The sequence below is a fragment of the Platichthys flesus genome, chromosome 10 (genome assembly GCF_949316205.1).
Source record: "Platichthys flesus chromosome 10, fPlaFle2.1, whole genome shotgun sequence".
In the NCBI taxonomy this organism is placed as follows: domain Eukaryota; kingdom Metazoa; phylum Chordata; class Actinopteri; order Pleuronectiformes; family Pleuronectidae; genus Platichthys; species Platichthys flesus.
The window spans coordinates 16,311,069-16,331,325 of NC_084954.1; the positions used below are offsets into that span (position 1 = coordinate 16,311,069).

At 45.6% G+C, this 20,257-nt stretch overlaps 2 protein-coding genes across 3 annotated transcripts; one reads left to right on the forward strand and one right to left on the reverse strand.

Annotated features, from left to right (window-relative positions):
- Position 1: 1 nt before the first annotated feature.
- LOC133962247 (protein FAM181A-like) lies at positions 2-1,469 on the reverse strand. Of its 2 annotated transcripts, none has more exons than XM_062397774.1 (2): positions 1,342-1,469; positions 2-1,252 (listed from the first exon to the last, which is right to left on the reverse strand). In XM_062397774.1, exon 2 carries the CDS (start codon positions 1,201-1,203, stop codon positions 436-438), a length of 768 nt encoding a protein of 255 aa, XP_062253758.1. In that variant the 5' UTR covers positions 1,204-1,252; positions 1,342-1,469; the 3' UTR covers positions 2-435. The 2 variants fall into 2 exon arrangements, with proteins under 2 accessions (XP_062253758.1, XP_062253759.1); XM_062397775.1 differs by having other exon boundaries at positions 1,367-1,435.
- Positions 1,470-8,076: 6,607 nt separating this feature from the next.
- On the forward strand, positions 8,077-18,428 carry prima1 (proline rich membrane anchor 1). Its single transcript, XM_062397994.1, has 4 exons — positions 8,077-9,060; positions 9,941-10,082; positions 12,427-12,559; positions 18,275-18,428. The coding sequence occupies exons 1-4, from the start codon at positions 8,737-8,739 to the stop codon at positions 18,372-18,374; spliced, it is 699 nt and encodes a 232-aa protein (XP_062253978.1). The 5' UTR covers positions 8,077-8,736; the 3' UTR covers positions 18,375-18,428.
- The last annotated feature ends 1,829 nt before the right edge of the window (positions 18,429-20,257 follow it).

A 20,257-nucleotide genomic window follows, 5' to 3' on the forward strand; every position in this document is an offset into this window, starting at 1 on the left:
ACGGTTTCAAATGTGCCTATATCAGACACGACTTTGACAAACAAAAAAAGAAGTCTACGTCCCACGTTCTATTCTCAAAGTTGAAAGAGGAAACTAAAACAGGATGCGTTCATTCATTTGCATGGCTTCTTCCTACTTTAAAAAAGAACAGTCAGCGTCTGCAGAAACCTAAAAGTAGAAACCTTTCTTTAACTTACTGTCAAATTTAAGAGACTTGTGTGGTGTCACGAGAAAATGAAGCTGATTAACTCATTCTGCAGAGAAGTGCAATTTAGTCCTTTAGATTTAAGCAATAAAAATAAATGAAGAAATCCAATAAGTGCTTGAGAAAAGAGTCTTCTGATCAAATACTGAAAATGGAAGTGGCTGTGTGAAGCACACAGTAACAAGAAGTAGTCATATTTACATCTGTGTGTGGGTTCATTCGTAGAGGAATTAAATGAATCCAAACACACTGAAGATGGGAGACTGGACGGTGGGTTTGGTGGGAATGGGTTTGACCACGACATGTGTGTGAAGCTTCTGTCCATAAGGATGCTCTGGTGTCTCTGTCCCTGCTGCCTTGCTCCACAGTCCCAGGGGCGGGTGGGGGACAACGATGTGACTATGGAGGACCTGGTGTCCGTGGTACTGGAAGGGGCAGCAGCCGCACACGCTCACGCAGTGATGAGAGCTCAGGTCCAGTTTGAGCGGCTCTTTGTCCGCAGAGCTGCGCCGGCCGGACGCAGGCAGCGCGGCCTTATTTGCGTCCTCACCACAACTCCTCTTCCGCTTCTCGTGGTCCCCGCCCTCAGACGCACCTGCAGGGCCTCTTTTCAATGAGCGCTCCTTCTTAGCTGGGGTCAACTTGGGTTCCTCCCAAAACGAAGCCGGGAGCTGGCGCTTCCTCATGGGCACCTGCACCGCGCTCCCAGCATTCTCCACGTCCTGTGCATCCGACCTGACCTTGTCTGCGCCCTTTACGCTCTGCTGCGCAGTCCCCGCAGCCGGTCTGCCGAACGCGTATTCCGCAGGCCTGTGCGTGTGGCACCTTGGCACCCTGGAGTACCTCTGGGAGAAGCGCTTCAGCTGCTTCTGCAGATATTTCCTGTGGTCCACGGAGCGTCTGCACGGAGCTGACTTGTCAAGAGCTGCCTTGATGTCACTCGATGCCAAATTTACGAAATTCAGCAGCGTTTTCACCTCACTGTCTGCGTTTGCCATGTTGACTCAAAATCAGTCCATGTTAGAGCTTGTTGTTCACCATCAGCATCTAAAGAGAAAAATACATTTTAAAAAAGGATACAAGTTAAGAATTTAGTAAAACCTTAATTGAAGGTGATGCGAATCTTCTTTACGCACCACTGGTGGATGAATCTTTACGCACCACTTGTGGATGAATCCAGCCTCGAAGGCGCAGCCCGGGCGCAGACTGTTCTCCACACTGCAGTTGGAGCACTTCAACAAGTTGAATGAATATAAACTCCTTGTAGTTATGGTGCTTTCCTTGAACCAATCAGCGACCCCAGGCCCCTCACAATGCACCCCAATCAGCCTCCAAGCGCCCCGGTATCGAATTCTTCACCATTGCAAATTGTTGTCATGGAGATCTCTAAAAAAAGAAAAGAAAAAAGAAGCCGCCGCTGAGGGGATGCGATATTTCTCCTGGACGGTGATGTTCTGCGCGCTGAGCCAAGCATCTTACACCCGGGGTGCGCATGAATTAAAAATTACTAACTCTGCCGAAAAAAAATGCGTAAATTCCAACATCAACTCTCAAGCTCTTTTTAAGGTACACATTTGAACATAGATGGAGCAACACAGAGAGTGATGTCAGCTGGAGGACTTAGTGAGGGTGGGTCGGGGGGGGGGGGGGGGGGGGGGGTCTAAAGAGTGCATAACCATGGAAAGGGGGCTTGAACGCTCAAGAATCTTGTCTTTCTATTTGCCCCCTCAATCGAGCGACACAAAGGCTGAATTACTCATTCAAACCTCGCGGGACAAAGGGGAAGGAGCTGGATAGCACTCCTGCATTTGTAGTCAAACATTTAGAGACTTAAATCGAGTCGTCATGAAGGAGAAAGAGTCGGACAAAGCCCATAGAATTGCCATCAGCAAACATTTTCCTGTGTCATATTATGGGGGTCTCCATGGCTCCCTCTGGCCCGCGGACAATGGCACAAGTTTGCACACTTGAATACTGTCACCCTGCCAACGGCAACAAGGGCCCAAAACAGGACAATCCCCAAAGAGAAAGCATGGGCTCTGCAGGGAAGGTTGCAATGGAGGCGGAGGAAGAGGAAGAGGGGAGTTGTGAAATGCTAATTGAGCTTCATCCCCTTATTGAAGTGAGGGGATACAAAAAAATTGAGAGTACCTATCCTCCCATTGAAGCCCAGCAGCAGCAGTGGAATGAGACGTGGAGGAAGCTGTTTGTCTGGGGAGCAACACTTGTCCTCAAAGAATATAACGTGCACCGTGGATTCCCTCCTGCACCAGGACACTGAACTTTCTTAAAAAAAAAGAAAGAGTCTGCAGTCTATATGAAGGCTACAGGCCATTTACTTGTAGTGAAGTGCAGCCTCCATGATTGATTGCCTCATTCAGTCCGTTTGGGGTTGTCTGAGGAGAGCCCTGCAGGTCTATATGTGTGTGTGTGTGTGTGCTCTGGCCGCTCTATCTTTTAAGGCAGTGCATCACTCTTGTTCTGGAGAGGCGAAAGGGACCCCATTGTCCTGCGCTCTTCTTCTTCCCTTCACCTCTCTGTTCGGCTGAAAAGGCCAATTAACAATGGTGCTCTCCCTCCCCTGGCCTGTCACCCCTACTCCTGTTCTTTTGAAGTGAGGGAGAATGAGAGGAGGGAGAAAGAGGAAGCACATAAAGGCGCCCGTAAATCCCACAGTGCATCGCTGTCCTTTTGCCAGGACAGGTGGATGCATGGGACATTTGCATTTCAGCTATATGGTGGGTTGAGCTGAGCCATCTATAAATTGACCGATACACTTTAATCTAGCTTTTTTTTGGGTGGGGGGGGGGGAGCTCATGGGAGTCGTCCTACACGCTCAATCCACAGACATGTAGACAAACTGTACCAACAAACACATTATAGACTTACTGTAACTGTTGCACATGTGCACCAAAGATATACATTTAAAGTACCAGTGTGTAGGATTTAGTGGCATCTAGTGGCGATGTTGCAGATTGCAACCATCTGAATACTTCTGGTCAGAGATTGGAAAACCATCATCACCATCATCACCATCATTGTGGCACATCTCTCTTGGTCACCTGGCTGCTCTATAGGATCGTTATTGTCCAGGCTACTTTATGAGGTGGAGGACCATGACTTGAAATGGGGACTGTACCACTTTTATCAGGAACTTAAGGTTTTTCAAGCTCAGAAAATAACGTTGTTCTATAGCTGTAAACATCTACACATTTGATGCAACACTGTTTTTATATGCACGTGTATATGCATTTATATATATATTTATACATATGCATCTCCGCAGATTCAGGCAGACTCCACTTGAAAAAATGTTGCTGCCAGGAAGTGTTTGGGTGTCTGGTGATGTTACAAAGTACCAGACTATCATTCCTCCCTGTGTTTGGATACTGTAGACAAAATCTATTTAGCAGCGGCCCAGTGGGGCTCTGTGGTGTAACAGAAATCTGACTCTGTCTGGGCTGTCTTTCCAGCAGAAGCTCTCCATGACACATCCATTAGTGGAACTTTCTATTGTAAGTATGGGCACTTTTTTCTGTTCCCTGTATCAGTTCTTTGCTCCAAAATAGCCACAACAAGATAAGATATGAGTGTATTGATGCTCCGGGGCGGGGACAGTCAGTATTACAGCAGCACAAGAGACAGACCAGATGAGGATCCACGGAAGATAAACCAGAGCAAGGGAAATAAAAAATATGGAGAGCTATAACCATACATCAAATTAGATAAAGCCATATACAGTGCACCGATCCATGAAGATAACAGCTCTCTAGGGCAAAGTGAAAAGGAACAAAGAAATAAATGGGGTAATAACAGGGGGTGGTTTAAGATTTTATGTGTGTAGCATTACATATATCTACAGATTTGTAGGAAAAGGAGGGCGTTAGTTTGAAATCACACATCACAAACAAACCTCTACTCAACAGCAGTGTTGATGGAGATATTGAGGGCTCATTAGAGCTAATTAATCCCACGTCTTCTGGCTTTGGTAAAAAAAGATATGTATGGACCCAACTGTGGTAATAAATACACACTCAGTAGTCAGTTTATACACCTATAAAGTATATGGCAATTCAGCAGAGCAGCTCTGCCATTCATTTCCCTGTTTTTCTCCTCCCTGTTTAGATACATGAGGAGGCAGAACATTTGAAACACCTCTGAGTACAACACAGTCCAGGACATCACCATCTTCTACAACTACAACCTCGACGACAACCTCTAAAACTTGTGACCTCAGCAGACTTTATGGCAGAACGGTTGTGTTGGATTGTAATAGACTGTGTGGGTGTATCACATAAAGTGGCCGGATAGTGTAAAAGTGATGGAAAGTCCTCCGCAGAACTCTCCCAGTAATTAGGAGCAATGGATCATCTTCACTCCGAACACACTGTGTTATCTGGATCTGGAGGAATCGAAGGACAATATGGACACAAAGACATCAGAGGGAGAAATGTATCACTTATTTGGCTCCTGGATAATTTGTTGAGGTTTGGTAAAATATGAAATCATGTCAACATATCATAAGCTAAAAGCTGTACATATTTAAAAGAAGTAGGAAAATAGTACTGTGAGAATGCAGTGTGGAGATTTAATTTGATATCATTCTTATTCTTGTTCTTGTTCTTGTTCTTGTTCTTGTTCTTATTTTTATTCTTATTCTTGTTCTTGTTCTTGTTCTTGTTCTTGTTCTTGTTCTTGTTCTTGTTCTTGTTCTTGTTCTTGTTCTTATTCTTGTGTTGTATGTGACTTTGTGTAGCAAAAACAACTTCATCCAATACTGTCCGTGCTATTTTCAGTGTTTTTTATTTCATTTGATGTGTGAACACAAAATTGTGCTTATTCATTTATGTGCCATTAATCTGTGATACATTTACATGGAACCTCTTCATGTCATGTGTTGCCAGACTTTCCCACTAGATGGCAATCTACCTCCACAGTGATAAAAATCAACCGGCCTGTTCCAATAAAGGAGATGAACAGATGAAGATAGATGCAGCTCAGTTATTTTCTAAGAACATTAATACTCCATGCTTGACGTGAGCTTTTAAAATCTCATTCTGCTCGATGCCAGTAATTTGTTTGGCTCCTGTTGGCTTACAGAGACACTGTTGATTATTCTCGGCAAAAATAATCACACTGAAAGACCTCAGTAATTTAATTAAGAGCTTTTCTTATCTGACTTTAAAAGGGGCCGTGATGTATGTTGTGGCAGACTGCTGCTTGTTGGAATGAGTTGAGGCAGCAGGAAGTAACCTGGAGGATGTAGTGCTCTCCTCTTGTCAGATAATCAATACTGGGACTGACTGTAGGAGAGCGGATGGACGAGCTGAACCGCTGGGCCCACTATATATATATTTCATCCCAGGCTTGTTGTGTGCATCAGAAACTCAGGAATAAAAAACAACTCTGCATTCTACTGTATATGTGCAAATGCAGTTTAACAGCAGCTGTGGATTTTCCACTCTAAAAGTCATCCACGGCTCTTGTGTGCATGAGCTCACCCCATTACTGTCTGTGAAGAGCTTTTTGATAGGCAAGAGATGTGATAAACGCTCGGCAGCAAGGAAAAGGCTGTGGAGCTCGATGCTGAATCCATTGATCTTAATCCAAAGTTGTTTGACTAGTCAGCCGAGATGCTCTTTGTGTTACTTGGACTAAGCAGGCTGTGACACAATTGGCTCTCACCTCTCGAGCAAGATATGGAGCACATATGGTTGTGGGGTTTGTGAAACATGAATAAAGACGTACAAGCTGAGCAGAAAGGAGAGAGAAGAGGAGAAACTGTCCTGCAGAACTGACATCTGAGGTTTAAGGCTTGAAACCCCCTGTTCAAGTCCTTCAAACAAGATCGCCCAGTGACAGAGAGTGCTCCGGAACAAAGATGTCGACGATAAGGAAGGAGATAGGTTTCCAATTGTGTTTAGAATGCAGATTGATTATTATCCATTTGGACAATAAAATGGCAAAAAACTGTCCAAATGGATAATCACAAGTTTCCAAAGCTCACGACGATGTCTCTAATTGTCCTGTTTTGTCCAATAAACAACAAAAGACCCGATGACCATTACTGTGATTTAGTGAAAAGAAGCAGATCCTCACAATTGACAGGCTGGATGTTTCGACTCTTCTTTGGAAATTTTAGACTAGCAGTCGTGAATAGAAAAATCACTTAGCTGTTGCAGCTTTTAAGCGTTGATCTACCATTTGGGATGAAATCATTTTACTTCTTGAAAAATGAGGAGGAAAAATCCTGCAATATGTCTCTTGGGATTATACCACACTATAGTGAAATGTCAGAACTCCAGAGATCATAGTGCCGCTTAGCTTTGTTAACAGGGTGTAGGATAACCCAGCGCCACTGGAAGTCTGATACTTTATCCACTTTTAAGGACTGGATAGTGGTATTAAGTGCAATGGTAAGCTATGAGATGGACTCATAGTGGCTGGAAGAGAAGGTCTTTTTGATAGAGTTGGGGGCCCAGTCCTTGCCTGAACGATGAGAGATCGACGCCACTTGTTCTTGCAAAAGTTCTATTTGGATCAGGTATCCAATGTTACTCTGTAGAATTATAGGGGGTTGACGATGGTTTTGATTTGTTTTGTTCTGTTTTGTTGTTTCTTGTGTTTTGTCTTTTCATATTTGGTTTGGGTTGTCTGGCCAGACGTGGACCTTGTTGCTGGACTTCAGACTTTTTTCTGTTAATGTTGTTTGAAAACAACCTTTATCATAGACAAACATTGTCATTTACATAACTGTGGGATAAGGAATCTTTGGTTTTAATGTAAATGTTTGACTAAAAACTGTGCTACACCAAATCAGCACTATGACTATAGTAAGTGGGATATTTTTTTTATAAACGTGGTAACGCCAAATAACAGATACAGATTGCAAATTTTATAAAACATACAAATCTTCTTCTCGGTACTAATCATTGACACCAGAAGATGAGATCTGATTCCCTCTGACAGTGTTTAACTAAACCCCAGTAAACTGTGCCTGTCACGTTGGCTCTCTAGTACCATGGCTGTGAGCTGTGGGGTAATTTCATAACTGTGCCGAGTGAGGACCACCAACAACATTATGCAACTCTGCTCTTTAAAAAACTACCCGTCGCAGCCGCACTCTACCCTCTGGCCTACTCAGCATCTCCTCCCATGAACTCTATCAGCATGGTGATAAGCTACACAGCAAGTGGCGAAAATAAAGTGAAAGTTGAGTTAAACTAAATAAATGGCTCATGAATATCTTACAAATGTCTTTGTTGTTGAGCACTATATCAGCAGTGAGTGCCAGGTTACATCAGTGGTGTTTATTCCCTCGGCCTACTTGGGGACATTGGACCACAGAGTGTTCTAGCTGGGAAATCAAACATGGGCATGGCAATGTTTTGAGTCGGTAGGCGTCCAGCGCTCTTCCCTCTCTCTCTCTCTCTCTCTCTCTCTCTCTCTCTCTCTCTCTCTCTCTCTCTCTCTCTCTCTCTCTCTCTCTCTCCCCCCCTCTCACTCCACTTGACGCGTCATCCTTACGCACTCTCCTCCTCCACGCCTCATTGTGGGCTATACTATCCTGCCTGGACCACTGTGATAAAATTAAAATAAAAAAAACCACACACAACTATAAACAAGCAAAACAAAAAAATATAAAATAAAAGCCAACTGATACAAACGCCCTAATATTGACCACATCCCCCCCAATAACCCGCCCTCCTCCTCCCCTCTCTATCTATCTTCCTCTTTTTGGGAGGATGAAGGGAGCGGTGATGAGGATGAAGAGGATGAGGTGGTGGTGGTGGTGGGGGGGGGGAGTTACTTTTTAAGGAGGGTGCATTTGTAGGATGCCTGCGCGCCGCCAGGAAGAGCTGATGTGCGCGCAGCCTCCAGTGCGCGGCGGTGGTGATGCTGACGCTCCCGTGTGACACAGCCCGCTGCGTTTCTGGCACACCGCGCGGGAGGCATCAGTTTGTGAACCCGCGGCTCAGCCTCTGCGCTCCGGACGCGCCCGTGCACATCCACCGCTCAGCCCAGATAAGTTGAGGGGGAGAATCCTGCCGCACGATATTCCTGAGGATCTCTCTCTCTCTCTCTCTCTCTCTCTCTCTCTCTCTCTCTCTCTCTCTCTCTCTCCCTTGCTCGCTCGTTCGCTCTCTCTCTCTCTTGCTCGCTCTCTCTCTCTTTCCGTGTCCCCCCCCCCCTCTCTCTCCTTCAACTTCGATGGCTTGAGTGGCCCATTTGCACTCATGCTCGCAGCCGAGGAGGGATGTAAGGTACGGGCCATCCACCGCCCTCACATTGCGCGGACCACCGGCGTGATCCAGGTCGCCGTTTGAGTGCCAGAGAGAGAAAGAAAGACAGAAAGACAGAAAGACAGAAAGAAGGAAAGAAGGAAAGAAGGAAAGAAGGAAAGAAGGAAAGAAAGGAAGAAAGAAGGAAGGAAATAAAAAGGAAGAAAGAAAGAAAGAAAGAAAGAAGAAAGAACGAAGAAAGAAAGAAAGAAAGAAAGCAAAAACAGAAGAACTACTTTCGACATGTGAATGGTCGAACATTTGCTTCACTCACTCCACCGGCTCGCCTGTCCTATGCTACCGACAACGGGATTTCAAGAGGAAAATGATTGTGGCATCATAAACTACTTCTGGGGACGCCTGTCACAGATCTCTGCGCTGAAGTGGACAGGGTGGATGGTTATTTCCCACACACTTCCAGCCTATGTGTGCTGCATTCATCTGTTGGAAACGCTGCCGAGTATCTTCGACTACAGAGGAATGCTGGTCCAAGATCTAATGCCATTCACTTTAAGTTGTTGGCCTTTATTCTTCGGTCACTGCCTCCTCTCACTGTTTTTACTCTCATGCCAGGTAAGGTTCATGGCTCGGGGCGCGCCACTTGTCACTTTACGCATGAGGAGAGGTCGCACTAATGTAGCTGGAGTTTGATTTACTGATGGACTGTGGTTAAAACTGTGGTGCTGACTGTCTTTTTTTTAAAACTGGTATTCACACATTTAGCTGCAGTTATAATATAATCCTTTGCTTGTGTGCATTCACTATATGGAGGTGTCGCCAGTCCATGGCAAACATGTGAGTTTAAATACTCTGAGCCATGCATATGCTGAGTTTCCACTATGGCATGAGAATTACATCTAAGTGCACTCTCATCCACACGCAGACACTCATCTCTCTTTGTGGTGGGAACATGGAGTAGCCAACTGTGTTTTTATGATGACAATATTCAGTTATCCCACCAGGATCCCTGCAGCAGGCAGGCATATGCTAGTGATGAGTATTCTAACCTCTGCCCCGTGCTGCTGCTGCCTACAGATGGTGGTGAGCTGTTGTTCACACGCACACACTGTTGCCAGGGTTCATGTGTAATGTGATCAGCTTGAGTTTCCAAGTCCGCCCACGCACACTCCTCGGGGCAGCCTGCTGCCCACTCTGCTGGTGGGTGGTTTCTTCCAGGGAGCGGGCTGATGCAGCCATAGACGTGCTACTATTGTGCATGTACTACATACACCAGCAGCCCCAGTGACAACAAACACTGGAGCTGCGATATGGAGAGAATGCTGAGAGGATGTCCACGGTGCTGCCAAATGAGAGGCTGCTGAGCTGTTCAAGAGTCTCCATTCGTGCTGCACAGTGTTGTGCTGATGGCACTTCTGAGTAATGCACTGAAGGACAGGGCCTCAGCCATTTCAATGTCTCTCTCTCTTTCTCTTCCTCTCTCCCTCGCCATAAGGGAGAACTCCAGAGGTCATGCTCACGGACTGTGGCGGAGAAAGTTAGTGAACAGTGCCAGCTGGCATGCCACTGTAGAAGATACCCTCCCCTGCCTCCACCGCCACCTCCCCCGCCTCCCCCGCGGCTACTGGTCACCATAGGTAAGAAACCCAGGCTTTCACACCTGTCACCCGTCCGAGACTGTCTGCCTCACCCCTTCCACTCTCACCCCACAGTTGGATCTCACTCCTACAGCCACGTGTCAAGCAATAGTCTGAAGAAACTGTTTTTCCTTTTATGCAAAAGAGGAAACATTTCCCCTCCCCTGAGAGTTGATATGTGAGTGCCCATGCATGGGCCTTGGCTTTCTGTGTGTGATAGAGCCAGCAGGATTGTTGACAGCTGAACACAGGACTAATTTATACCGGGTCTGACCTTGAGGAGTACCCAGCTGCCTGTGAAATCCAAGCCTGCTGGGCTGCCAAGCTCAGTGTCTCAGTGGTAGGGTTTCCCCCGGAGGACCCCTGTTTAAAACACAGATGAGTTAATTAAATTAGCTCTAATTTGATAGAGATAAGGAGCTAATGAAGCAGCACAGTAGTTCCAGCTTCGTTTTTGAAGTTGAGCTGCCGGCAATAAGGGTGTGTTTGTGTGTGTACAAATCATGTACACTATATCTGTGGATCCAGTGGCCTGTTGTGGCAGTTTCTCCCCCTCCACTCTGAAACGCTAAATCCACTGACAGATAGGTGAACATATTTCACCGGGCCCCGCTCTGTGAAAGTTGAGATGATTTGTATGGCGTCTCAAGCACCTTAATGAACAGTGCGCTGAAATATGGGACAGGCGTTGCTGATGATGCAGCCATTCTGAGCTATTATTGTGACTCTTTAGAATCACTCAACCCTGAGCCCTTAGTGTTATGAATAGGGAGGAGCACTTCATCACCAAAGTCTCAACAGACAGCACTGTGAAGGTTTTAATCAATCAGGTCCAATGAATTTTCTTCTATTTGTCTCTGTCTGCTCAATTTAGATGGACCTCCTTTTTTCCCTCCCCTGACTCACCATGTGAGCTACCTATGAATCGAGAGTTATAGACCCATCTGTGATTGTTGTCAAGGTCACTGCATGAATGCTGCCAGGACCATCTGACTCTAAACCAAGGTGTGTTTGTGTGTGTGGAGGCGAGGGGGGGGGGGGTTGGATGCCCACTTACCGCCAATGCACAAGTGGAGCTCTGCATCCACAAGGATCTGGTGCCTCCACAACAAGCAGCGTGTCACGATAAGTATGATAAGCAGGCCAATTTCCATTCCTTTTTAACTTTACATAGGAAATGTCTGCAGATGCTGCAGACGCCATGAATAATTCACTTAAAAGGGATTTTTTTCCCCTCCCTTTTTCAATTTAATCTATACAGGCACATAATTATCTTGATACTCCTTCAGTAGCCTAATTTGCTGAGTGGTTAGAGCAGAAATTTTGCTTTAAACTGAAGTCTTTAAAAGGCAATGAATATGCATGGCAAAAAAACTGGGACAATGGCTGCGATCTTATCTATGTGCTAAAAGTCTTTGGGGAAATTGGCGCTGCAAGTAAGCGACCGTGTGCTTAAAAATGGTTTCCGAAGTCCTTGCAAAGGAGAGTGCTCCGTCACAATAGAGTCGATCCGTACCACTGACTGAATTAAATCCTACAGCCGTTGACAAAATGCAGGATTAAAATGGAAGTTTGGCTGAGAGGAGCTTTTAAATTCATAGTGACTTATGATGTGGTGTGCCTTACCGGGAAGAGCAGCGCCTTGTTATTTGCTCCGTTGAGAAATGTGCTGTGCTGGAAAATAGTCCACGGCATTACCGAGGAGTATTTGTTGCCATGGTGTAAACCCTTTCGTTCATTCATAACAGATAACACTGTACATGCGGGAGTTAGGAGTTCGCCTTTTTGCATATACAGAACGGTGTATTCGCTCAGGAGCATGGAGCTGGAAGAAATCGGCATTCCGATAGATTGATGTGCACATGACTAAACTGAGTTATAGATGTGGGGGGAGCATCACCCACTGCAGAAAGAGAGGAGGCAAGTTTCTGCATTACAGACTTTAAGTTGCTGATGCACATAATGTTATACAACGGTCCTGGTGAGTGGCCTCAGTCCACAGATCTAATGTGGGAAGAGCAGGAGGTTCCTGCAAGAAATTGGTGTTTACTGGTGTGCTGGTGTAGAGGAGGCTGACGGGACCTTAAATGATTCATGGTGTCAGGTTGTATATCTTTGAACGTTGAACCTAAGAGCCAAAGAGCGGCTACTTCCCATATCAGAGAATCCCTGTAATGCTGCCCTGTTGCTGTGTTGTATAATGCAATCACTCAGGATATAACGACACGGCTAAAGTTGGTGATGTGTGCATTGAAAGCAGAGTAATGTATTTTGTTTGAGATTCATTAAATTCATTCTCTGCGTTTTCTCTCTCCTACTTTCCCCTCTTCTCTCTCGTTCTAAGTGCCGGAGCCCATGGTGCCCTTGTTGAGGCCCTGGTGGATGGAGATGGACATTGCAGTGCTTGGAACGGTCGGCTGTGCCTCATTGGTGTTCCTCCTCTCAGCCATCATCATCTGCTACAAGGCCATCAAGAGGTTGGATGTCATTTCTCTCATATCTCATATTTCAGTTACTTACTCCTCAATATATCAGACGTTGCAAATTGAAATGGAAACTGTCACAGATTGGCTACTCAACATATCATGTGTAATGTGACCCATGGGAGACAGTAGTATTTCTCCTGGCCTCGTGTCAGAGCGGCGCAGGGGGCTACGTTGACCCCGTCCTCACCCTGCTGGGTCACACTCAGGTCAGAGGTTAGGTAATGGAATGGGTTGTAAACATCACTGAGAAAGATCCACTACAGTGAGTCCAGCAGAAACCTCCTATATCCTAAATAAATGTATTGAGGTGCATGACAACCTTAGGTAACATCACCAAGTTTACATTTATGTTTTTTTTTCATAATGCTTGGTAGAAATGATTCATGAACATGAAAGCAGGAGGCGAGCAGAGGAATCCCAAGACGCTGCCGTTGCAGCCGGGAACTGCTTTTCCCATTTGGCTTATTAGAGAAAAGGCTGCGTGAGGTTTTGCCTGCAGCACAAACCAGACCCAATTCTCTGTGTGACATTCAGGCAGCACCATGTTACACATGCACTCTGACATCCATGGTAATGTTCCCAGACATTTAACAAACACAAACACACAAACACACACACACACATACACACGTCCACATCGTGCAAAGCCCCGTGCATGCACGTGCACATGCACAGAGAAGCATGCAGAGGATACTTGTGTGCACCCATCCATATACACACAGCATCTTAACATACATACATACATCATCGTGGCATATTTACACACTCTATAAAACATGGTATAAACACAGACTTTCACACACTCATGTGAGAACGGCCACAGACATGTGTGCTTAATTAGGGAGCGACTTTTATGTTTTATTTATGCATGTTTAAATAGATTCTGTGTCCTACCATATTATATTTATGGGATTTATCAAGCCCCAATCCCAGATATGGCTTTCCTCAGCAGAACTCTATCTCTCCTTTCTGTAAACAACAAATAGGCAAAGTCAGGCAGTGGAAGTAATGGGTAGTTGGCTCAGGAATTCATTATGGCAATTCTCCAGCCCCCTGTGTAGCCAAGGGGCACCTTTTTTAATGCAGCAGTGGTAGGAAAGTGTTGTTGCAATACGGGCTCTAGCCCCAAACCCAAGTCATTATTTATGAATTAATTTGCGCAGTCATTCATTCACAGGCCACATCTTTTATACATGCAAGCGGGTCGTGTCCTGAAGCTCTGTGGGCTCTAGACTGCAGACTTTGTGCCACGCCAAGCTGCCCTCCTCTCTGAATGAGAGGGGAGAAATACACAGGTCCAGCCAGACTGGCCTTATTACACATTCATTAGTCACCAGCCAGGGAATCCAGGGAAAATGTGGTTCTTTTAAACATTTGTCAGGGAATCTGTAACCGTCCATTGTTCCTGAGAGGAAACAACACAGAGACAAGGGCGGATAAAATGATGTCTAGCAAAGCAAGCAATGGCAGTAATTGAGCATCTTGGTCAATAACAATGTGAGAGAGGGTTTGTCAGTGAGAAAAACAGCCAGTTATATATAGCACTTCCAGCCCCTCGGTGCTCCGGGCTTTCCCAATGAAAATCTGCTGGCCGAGGGCCAAGGCCTGAGCGGCACAGACAGCAGAGGAGCGAGCTCTGCAGGTCCCAGCCCTCCTGGCCTTTTGTTATTTTTTATAATCTCTGTCTGCCAGTCATCTGTCAGAAGCAAAGAGGGCTGGAGAGAAGAAAGAAACACTTCCATGCGATTCTATTCAGAGTCCACAGCACTCAGGGAGGCTGGTGTGTTCGAGCATAGAGAAGAGGATTCAGACACACGCTGGGTCTCAGTGTTGCTGTGCCATCCGAAGCAAGAGACATGATGCTGTGGTCCGGGCTTTCAGCCACGGAAGGAGCCAAAACAAACAAAACTCAAACCCAACTGACTAATGAAGCTCGTAGCTTTTCCCAACCACTTCCCGCTCTGGGAGGCTCGGCCAAAGACGGATAACACATCACAGCCGGTCCTGTCCAAGGGTGATACACCACATCCCAAACTCTCCAACCTCAGATACAATAAAAGGAACAAAATGCTTTAAAATCCAATGTTTACTGATACATCCATTAATAATCTCCTTGCATTTTCAAAAATGACTATACCAGCAGCACCAGAACTGCAGACAGCTTTTTACAGTCTGTTTTCTAATGCTTATTCTTTCAACCATGGCAATATCCAGATGGCTGGAGTAATCGTAAACAGCTCAACACATGTCCCAATTTCGACGGGATCCATTCCCTAAACTTCAAACAGGAGAGTGCGCTGTGATTGCACAGCTTTGATATGAAATATTCATCCCACCTGTGAAGTCCTGTGTTGCCACCTGCCATGTGTCAACAGCATGGCATCTATTATTGAACGTCTGGGTCGAGGTTGGTTTGAGGCCCCTGTGCTCTGCCCTGTATGGTGGCCCCCAGCGACATGGTCAGTCTGAGCGGAGATTACATCCTGGGAGAAATAAACAGGGCTGAAGCACCTTCAGGCTTTAAACCAACAGGATCAGACTGGATTTTACAGCATGACATGAAAAAACTGACCCCTCAAAAAAGTTATTAGTGCGCTGCAGGGACGTATTGTAACGTTAAATGAATATCGTCCGCAGTGACTCACTGTTCTGAGGGGAAGAATTCCCACACTGGCTATAAACAGTATCATCTGTCCCCTCGAGAAAACTTTGGTATATCCCAACTCGCAGAGCTGCAGCCGAATCATCCAATCATCGCCCCCACAGCAGAATGTGTTTCCACCCCGCGGCTGGACGGTTTCCTGTCCCAGGCTTTCCCCGGGTCCCACAGGGACACTGCAAGCTGCCTCCGTCCTACACGGCCAGCATGTGTCCCCGGTGTCCTGAGCCAAACGACCCCTCACAGCTGACTGTCCCCTAGGAAGTCTTAGTCACAGCCTCACAGTTTGTTTGCAACTTTTTCTGCAGTGCAGTGTCTTCTATTTTAGGAAGCAATTACTGGTCAACATCTTATTAAGGCATCTACACTCCAAGATATCAGGCATAAAATCATTACAATACAAGAAAGCTCAATGGACTTGATTTAGCTTCATTTAAAATTGAAGTGAGTTAATATTATTTTGTGCATGATAGCATGCTCACCATTGCTATCATGCTAAAGGTAGATTATTATGATATATTGAGCTTACTAGGCTAATAACATTAGCATGCAAACATGCTCACAATGAAAATCCCGACTAAGTTTGATGTCATAGACTGTGGTCTGCATAAAGATTGAAGACGTATCTCGAGCGCCACTATCTTGAACTTTATTTAGAGCAGTCCATAGATTGGTGATCGTTTGGTGTGGTCATGGTATTGTCAGTTCCAGCTGTCGATCAATATTTCACCCCATTTTATAGCATCAAATATAGAAAATAAATATTTGACCAAACATCAGTGTGATAATTACCTAAAATGAAAGACAATTTCATTCAATGTGCGCTTTGACTTTTTAGTTTGGTCCATGTCCCAATCACTAACATGGAGGAGGTGGGGTTTATGAGGTCTACTGCAAGCCAGCCACCAGAGGGCGATCACAGTGATTAAAGGTCTTTGCTGGGAACTTGTCCAGCCTCTGTCCTCATATAGACCAAACAAATCTGTTGTTTTTATTTACATATAACGTAAGATATTACAATTATGTTTTAGCATGCTGACATTTGTTGAGGAACAAACAAATCACAAAACCAATTGGTTTAACAGGAATTTAAAACGAAGTCTTCAGGCAAACTTAAATGTTGACTTGACACCAGCACTAATTGAAAAGTAAGGGAGTGACCACAGTTCATCCTGAGGGAGACATGAATGAAGAAAAACAAACACATTGAATTATGCAAATTACTAAATTGCACCAGAGGCAAAGAAAGTGGGGTATCAGTTCACCCGAGGGGATCATAAATGTCTGCACTAATCCATTAAATAATTGTAGAAACATTTCATTTAAATCCACAAATGTGAAATAACTGGTGTGGCTACAAGTCAGGAGACCAGCAGTGTCAGTAGGATTTGTTATCCAGGGACCATGAGTGTGTATAAAATGGAAATAAATGTCATAGTCGTAATAAAATAAATCTTAGTCTCACCCAAGTGGCGGCATTTAAAACCCTCCTTTCTAGAAACAGATCAAGATTGTTCATCATTCAGACTCCACTCTGATTTTTTTCCATCATGGTGAGACTGGTAAACATCCTGATTGGCCGAAACGACAGATGAGAGTTATTCTGCTGCTGAAAAAAAGGAAAAGTGGCTGGAGTGGAGCTGAGCAGGATTTCTGAGGAGCTCTGATGAGCAGAGGAGGTGGAGGCACGGAGGTGAAGCACAGCACGGACATGACAGCCGAAAAACAGCTGAGACAGGAGCAGCTTGAACACCTGACAGCAGAGAGATGGTTGTATAACAGGTGTGGCAGAATCAGATTGGCTGAAGAGCGCGGGATCACACGGGAAAAGAGACGGCTGACAAATTGAGATGACAGCTCAGGAATCGTGAATAAATAGAGTGTCCATGTGCATGAATAAATATTTAGTGGATTGACACCACCACCATGGAGAAAACTGATATTAATAGAAACAACATTAAGTTGTAACAGAGAGAATATAGTCTTAAAAGGTACAGCCCATAGATTTTATATAAATATGAATTGAATTGAGCAACATTGCATTTATGTTTATGTTATTCCTTCTTTAAAAATGTGCATGCTCCCTTTAAAAAGTCATTACAGCATCACATCTCTGACCCGGTCTCCACAGAAACTAAACAAACTTCACCCAGGTTTTTTATTGCAGTGCCGTTGTATTGGGTTACATGATGTCTGTGAAATGTGCTCATTTGGCCCTATAAGGATTCCCTCTCTGCACCGTGTCCGAGAAAGGAAAGCGATTTGCGCTGGACTGGACTGAGAATGACTGTTCGTCAAAGTTGGACCGGCCAGCCGCGGCTTTCAGCGGCTAGGAGAGGAGACACTGAGCTAAGATGTCGCTCAAGGGTCCGCTGTGCCAGTGAAGGCACTGTACAGTGTTGAGCGGGACAATGACTGTATTAACTGTATTCAGATCTGTCTCCGAGTTACATAAGCCCGAGCAGGGGAGAGCAGCTGAGGGGGTCGGTGCAGAAGCCACAGTACACTGGACAAATATAATAACCACAAAGGCACAGAGGAGTGCATGAAAAGGGCGGCATTGAGTGATACTGCTCTTCACAGGCCAGCAGCAGCACAGGGATCATGTGTCGCCGCTTCATTTTGCACCAGAACGTACTCTCAAAAAGCAGCCGAGTACAAAAGCACAGCCAGCGCTGAGAGGGAATTTCACCAGGCGGGTTATGTATCGATGTTATTCCCAAGTTGTTTTAAGAGCAGCAGCACACATACTCATTACTTAGCAGGGAGATTGCATCTACCAGTCATAGTAGGTAATTGCCTTATCCCCTGTGTTGCAAAGCATCCTTCCCTCCCGTCTCCTTGCAAAAGTGACCTTTGGACATTGAGCTTATTAGAAAGGATCGCCGAGACCAGCTTATCCATCCAGAGCAGCCGGAGGAATCAAATCAGCCCAAAGGTTAACAGTCTAGAAAGTCCGTTTTAATGACGTGGCCTTTAGCCGCGGGCGAATGTAGTGTCACTTCTGTCTTTAAAGGAACTCACTCTGTGAAAATGTGTATTTGCAGGAAACCACTACGGAAAGAGGAGAACGGGACGAGTCGCGGGGAATACGCCATGAGCATCCGCAAGAAGAAGGCCATGGGTACGAACAACACTGTGGTATAGACTGGTGTGGACGCAGGAAGTGACATCACCGTGTACGTCTCTCAACCCCCCCCCCCCCCCCCCCCCCCGAATACAGCGATCCCTTCTCACCCAGAATGCAACAGGGGTTTTATTTCCAACCCGAGGTATTCAAATACCGTCCCTATTTGCTTGGCATGTCGCCCGGACTAAAGACACCATTCAGCTCAGGAGGAGCTGCAGAAGACGGAAGGAGGACAAAAAAAAAGTGAAGGCAGAAAGGACTGGGAGAAATGTCCACAAGCCCCCATGGTGTCCAAAGTGGCACAGCAGGCTGGACATTATGCTCTTAGTAGCAGCAAGTGTTGTTGACAGGCTGGTTGGCTGCTGGCTGGAGAGGGACTGTCTGCCAGTCTGCCGCAGATCCAGACCTCACACACTTTTGACATCTGCAACGGAGCAACAGACAATACAGCCCCCCCGCGCTCCCATGGGCGGCTCGACAGGACGCCCCCTTACACCCCCCCCCCCTTCCCCCACCCCCTCAAACACACACACACACACACATCTACGATACATAACGTGCATGCAGTTTTTACAGAGAATGCAACATTTTTTTATAATCCAATCCTCACACTGTTCATCTTCGGTTCTCCATTTCTGAGACAGATGCTTTGTGAGAGGCATGATGTTCCTGCTGGTCCTGGCTCTGAGATGTGGATTCATCTGACTATGCAATTTAAAGAAATCCATATTAAAGAACAAAAAAACATACACACACAAAAAAAAAGAAAAGAGGAGCAGCAACATCAACATGGTTGTATTACCATGCCAAAAATGCCACTGAAGACTTAGGCTCAAATGTAATATACTTCAGTCATTCATCTATTTATTTGCTCTATTTATTTACTTATCTACCTTTGAATTTATTTTTCTACTCAAACGAAGAAAAAAAAAGGAACTCTCTTGTACGTTACTCGCATCTCGAGAAATCTTGAACCTCTCGATGAATCCATTTTTATTTCTTGATAGCTCTGTTTTTTTTAAGTGAATAATTTATAAAAGCGTATAATTCATTTGTGATGCTCCGATGCTTCGAGCCCTGCTGTCGCTTTGTCGAGACGCTGATGCAGAAAACGCGCTTGCTCTGCAAAGAGTTCTGGTGATCGGTGGTTTTGTCTCTGGGTGTTTGACGACGCTCTTCTCTGTTTCCCTGAGACTTCGGCTGGACGGCGAGGGGGCTCTGCGATGTGCTCTGTGAATGTGTGCTCTCAAAACATTATTTCTGTGCCACATCGTACGCCAGTACCCGTTTTTTTCATCTGTCACGTCAAGGCAAGCCCCCCCACCACCACCAACACCACCACCACCACCACCACCGAGAAGTTAATGTGCTATCACCGGTCATCTGTTAATTCTTGTTGTTTTAGAGTCTTGGGGTCAGCGAGATGCCTTCAGCTGTGTTTTGTGGATTTGATTGGACAATCTTAGTTGCTGTGGGGGTCTTTTTTTCTATCCGTCAAGAGGGGCTTAGTCCATCACTGTAGAAACAGGGGACATGAGCCCAGGGCTGACCTTGTGACTGGTGAGAGACAGGAGACTTAGCCAATAGCCAGAGATCAGGTTGCACAGAGGATGGCCTCGGCAGGGATGTGTGTGTGTGTGTGTTTGACTCAGTGCTGTCACAGGCATCCTCCACATCCCCGCTGGAAAGAAACACAACTGAGCCGAACTGGAGCATCACTCTACGCTGCTGTGCTTTTTTACATTAAACCTGCGTGTGTCTGGGCATGCATGCATGTTTGTGTGTGTGTGTGTGTATGTGTGTGAGAGAGAGCGATAGAGTGCGTGTCTCTGTCTGTCTTTCCGTCGGTGTGTGTATGAGTGTGCATGCAGATGAGTGTGCTCTGAGAGTGGGCTGCACT

Excerpts from the sequence above, each read along its gene's own strand:
- LOC133962247 (XM_062397774.1), bottom strand. The coding sequence starts at position 1,203 with ATGGCAAACGCAGACAGTGAGGTGAAAACGCTGCTGAATTTCGTAAAT.
- prima1 (XM_062397994.1), top strand. The coding sequence starts at position 8,737 with ATGGTCGAACATTTGCTTCACTCACTCCACCGGCTCGCCTGTCCTATG. Across the intron at positions 9,061-9,940 it reads TGTTTTTACTCTCATGCCAG|GGAGAACTCCAGAGGTCATG; the intron begins GTAAGGTTCATG and ends CCTCGCCATAAG. Across the intron at positions 12,560-18,274 it reads TGCTACAAGGCCATCAAGAG|GAAACCACTACGGAAAGAGG; the intron begins GTTGGATGTCAT and ends GTGTATTTGCAG.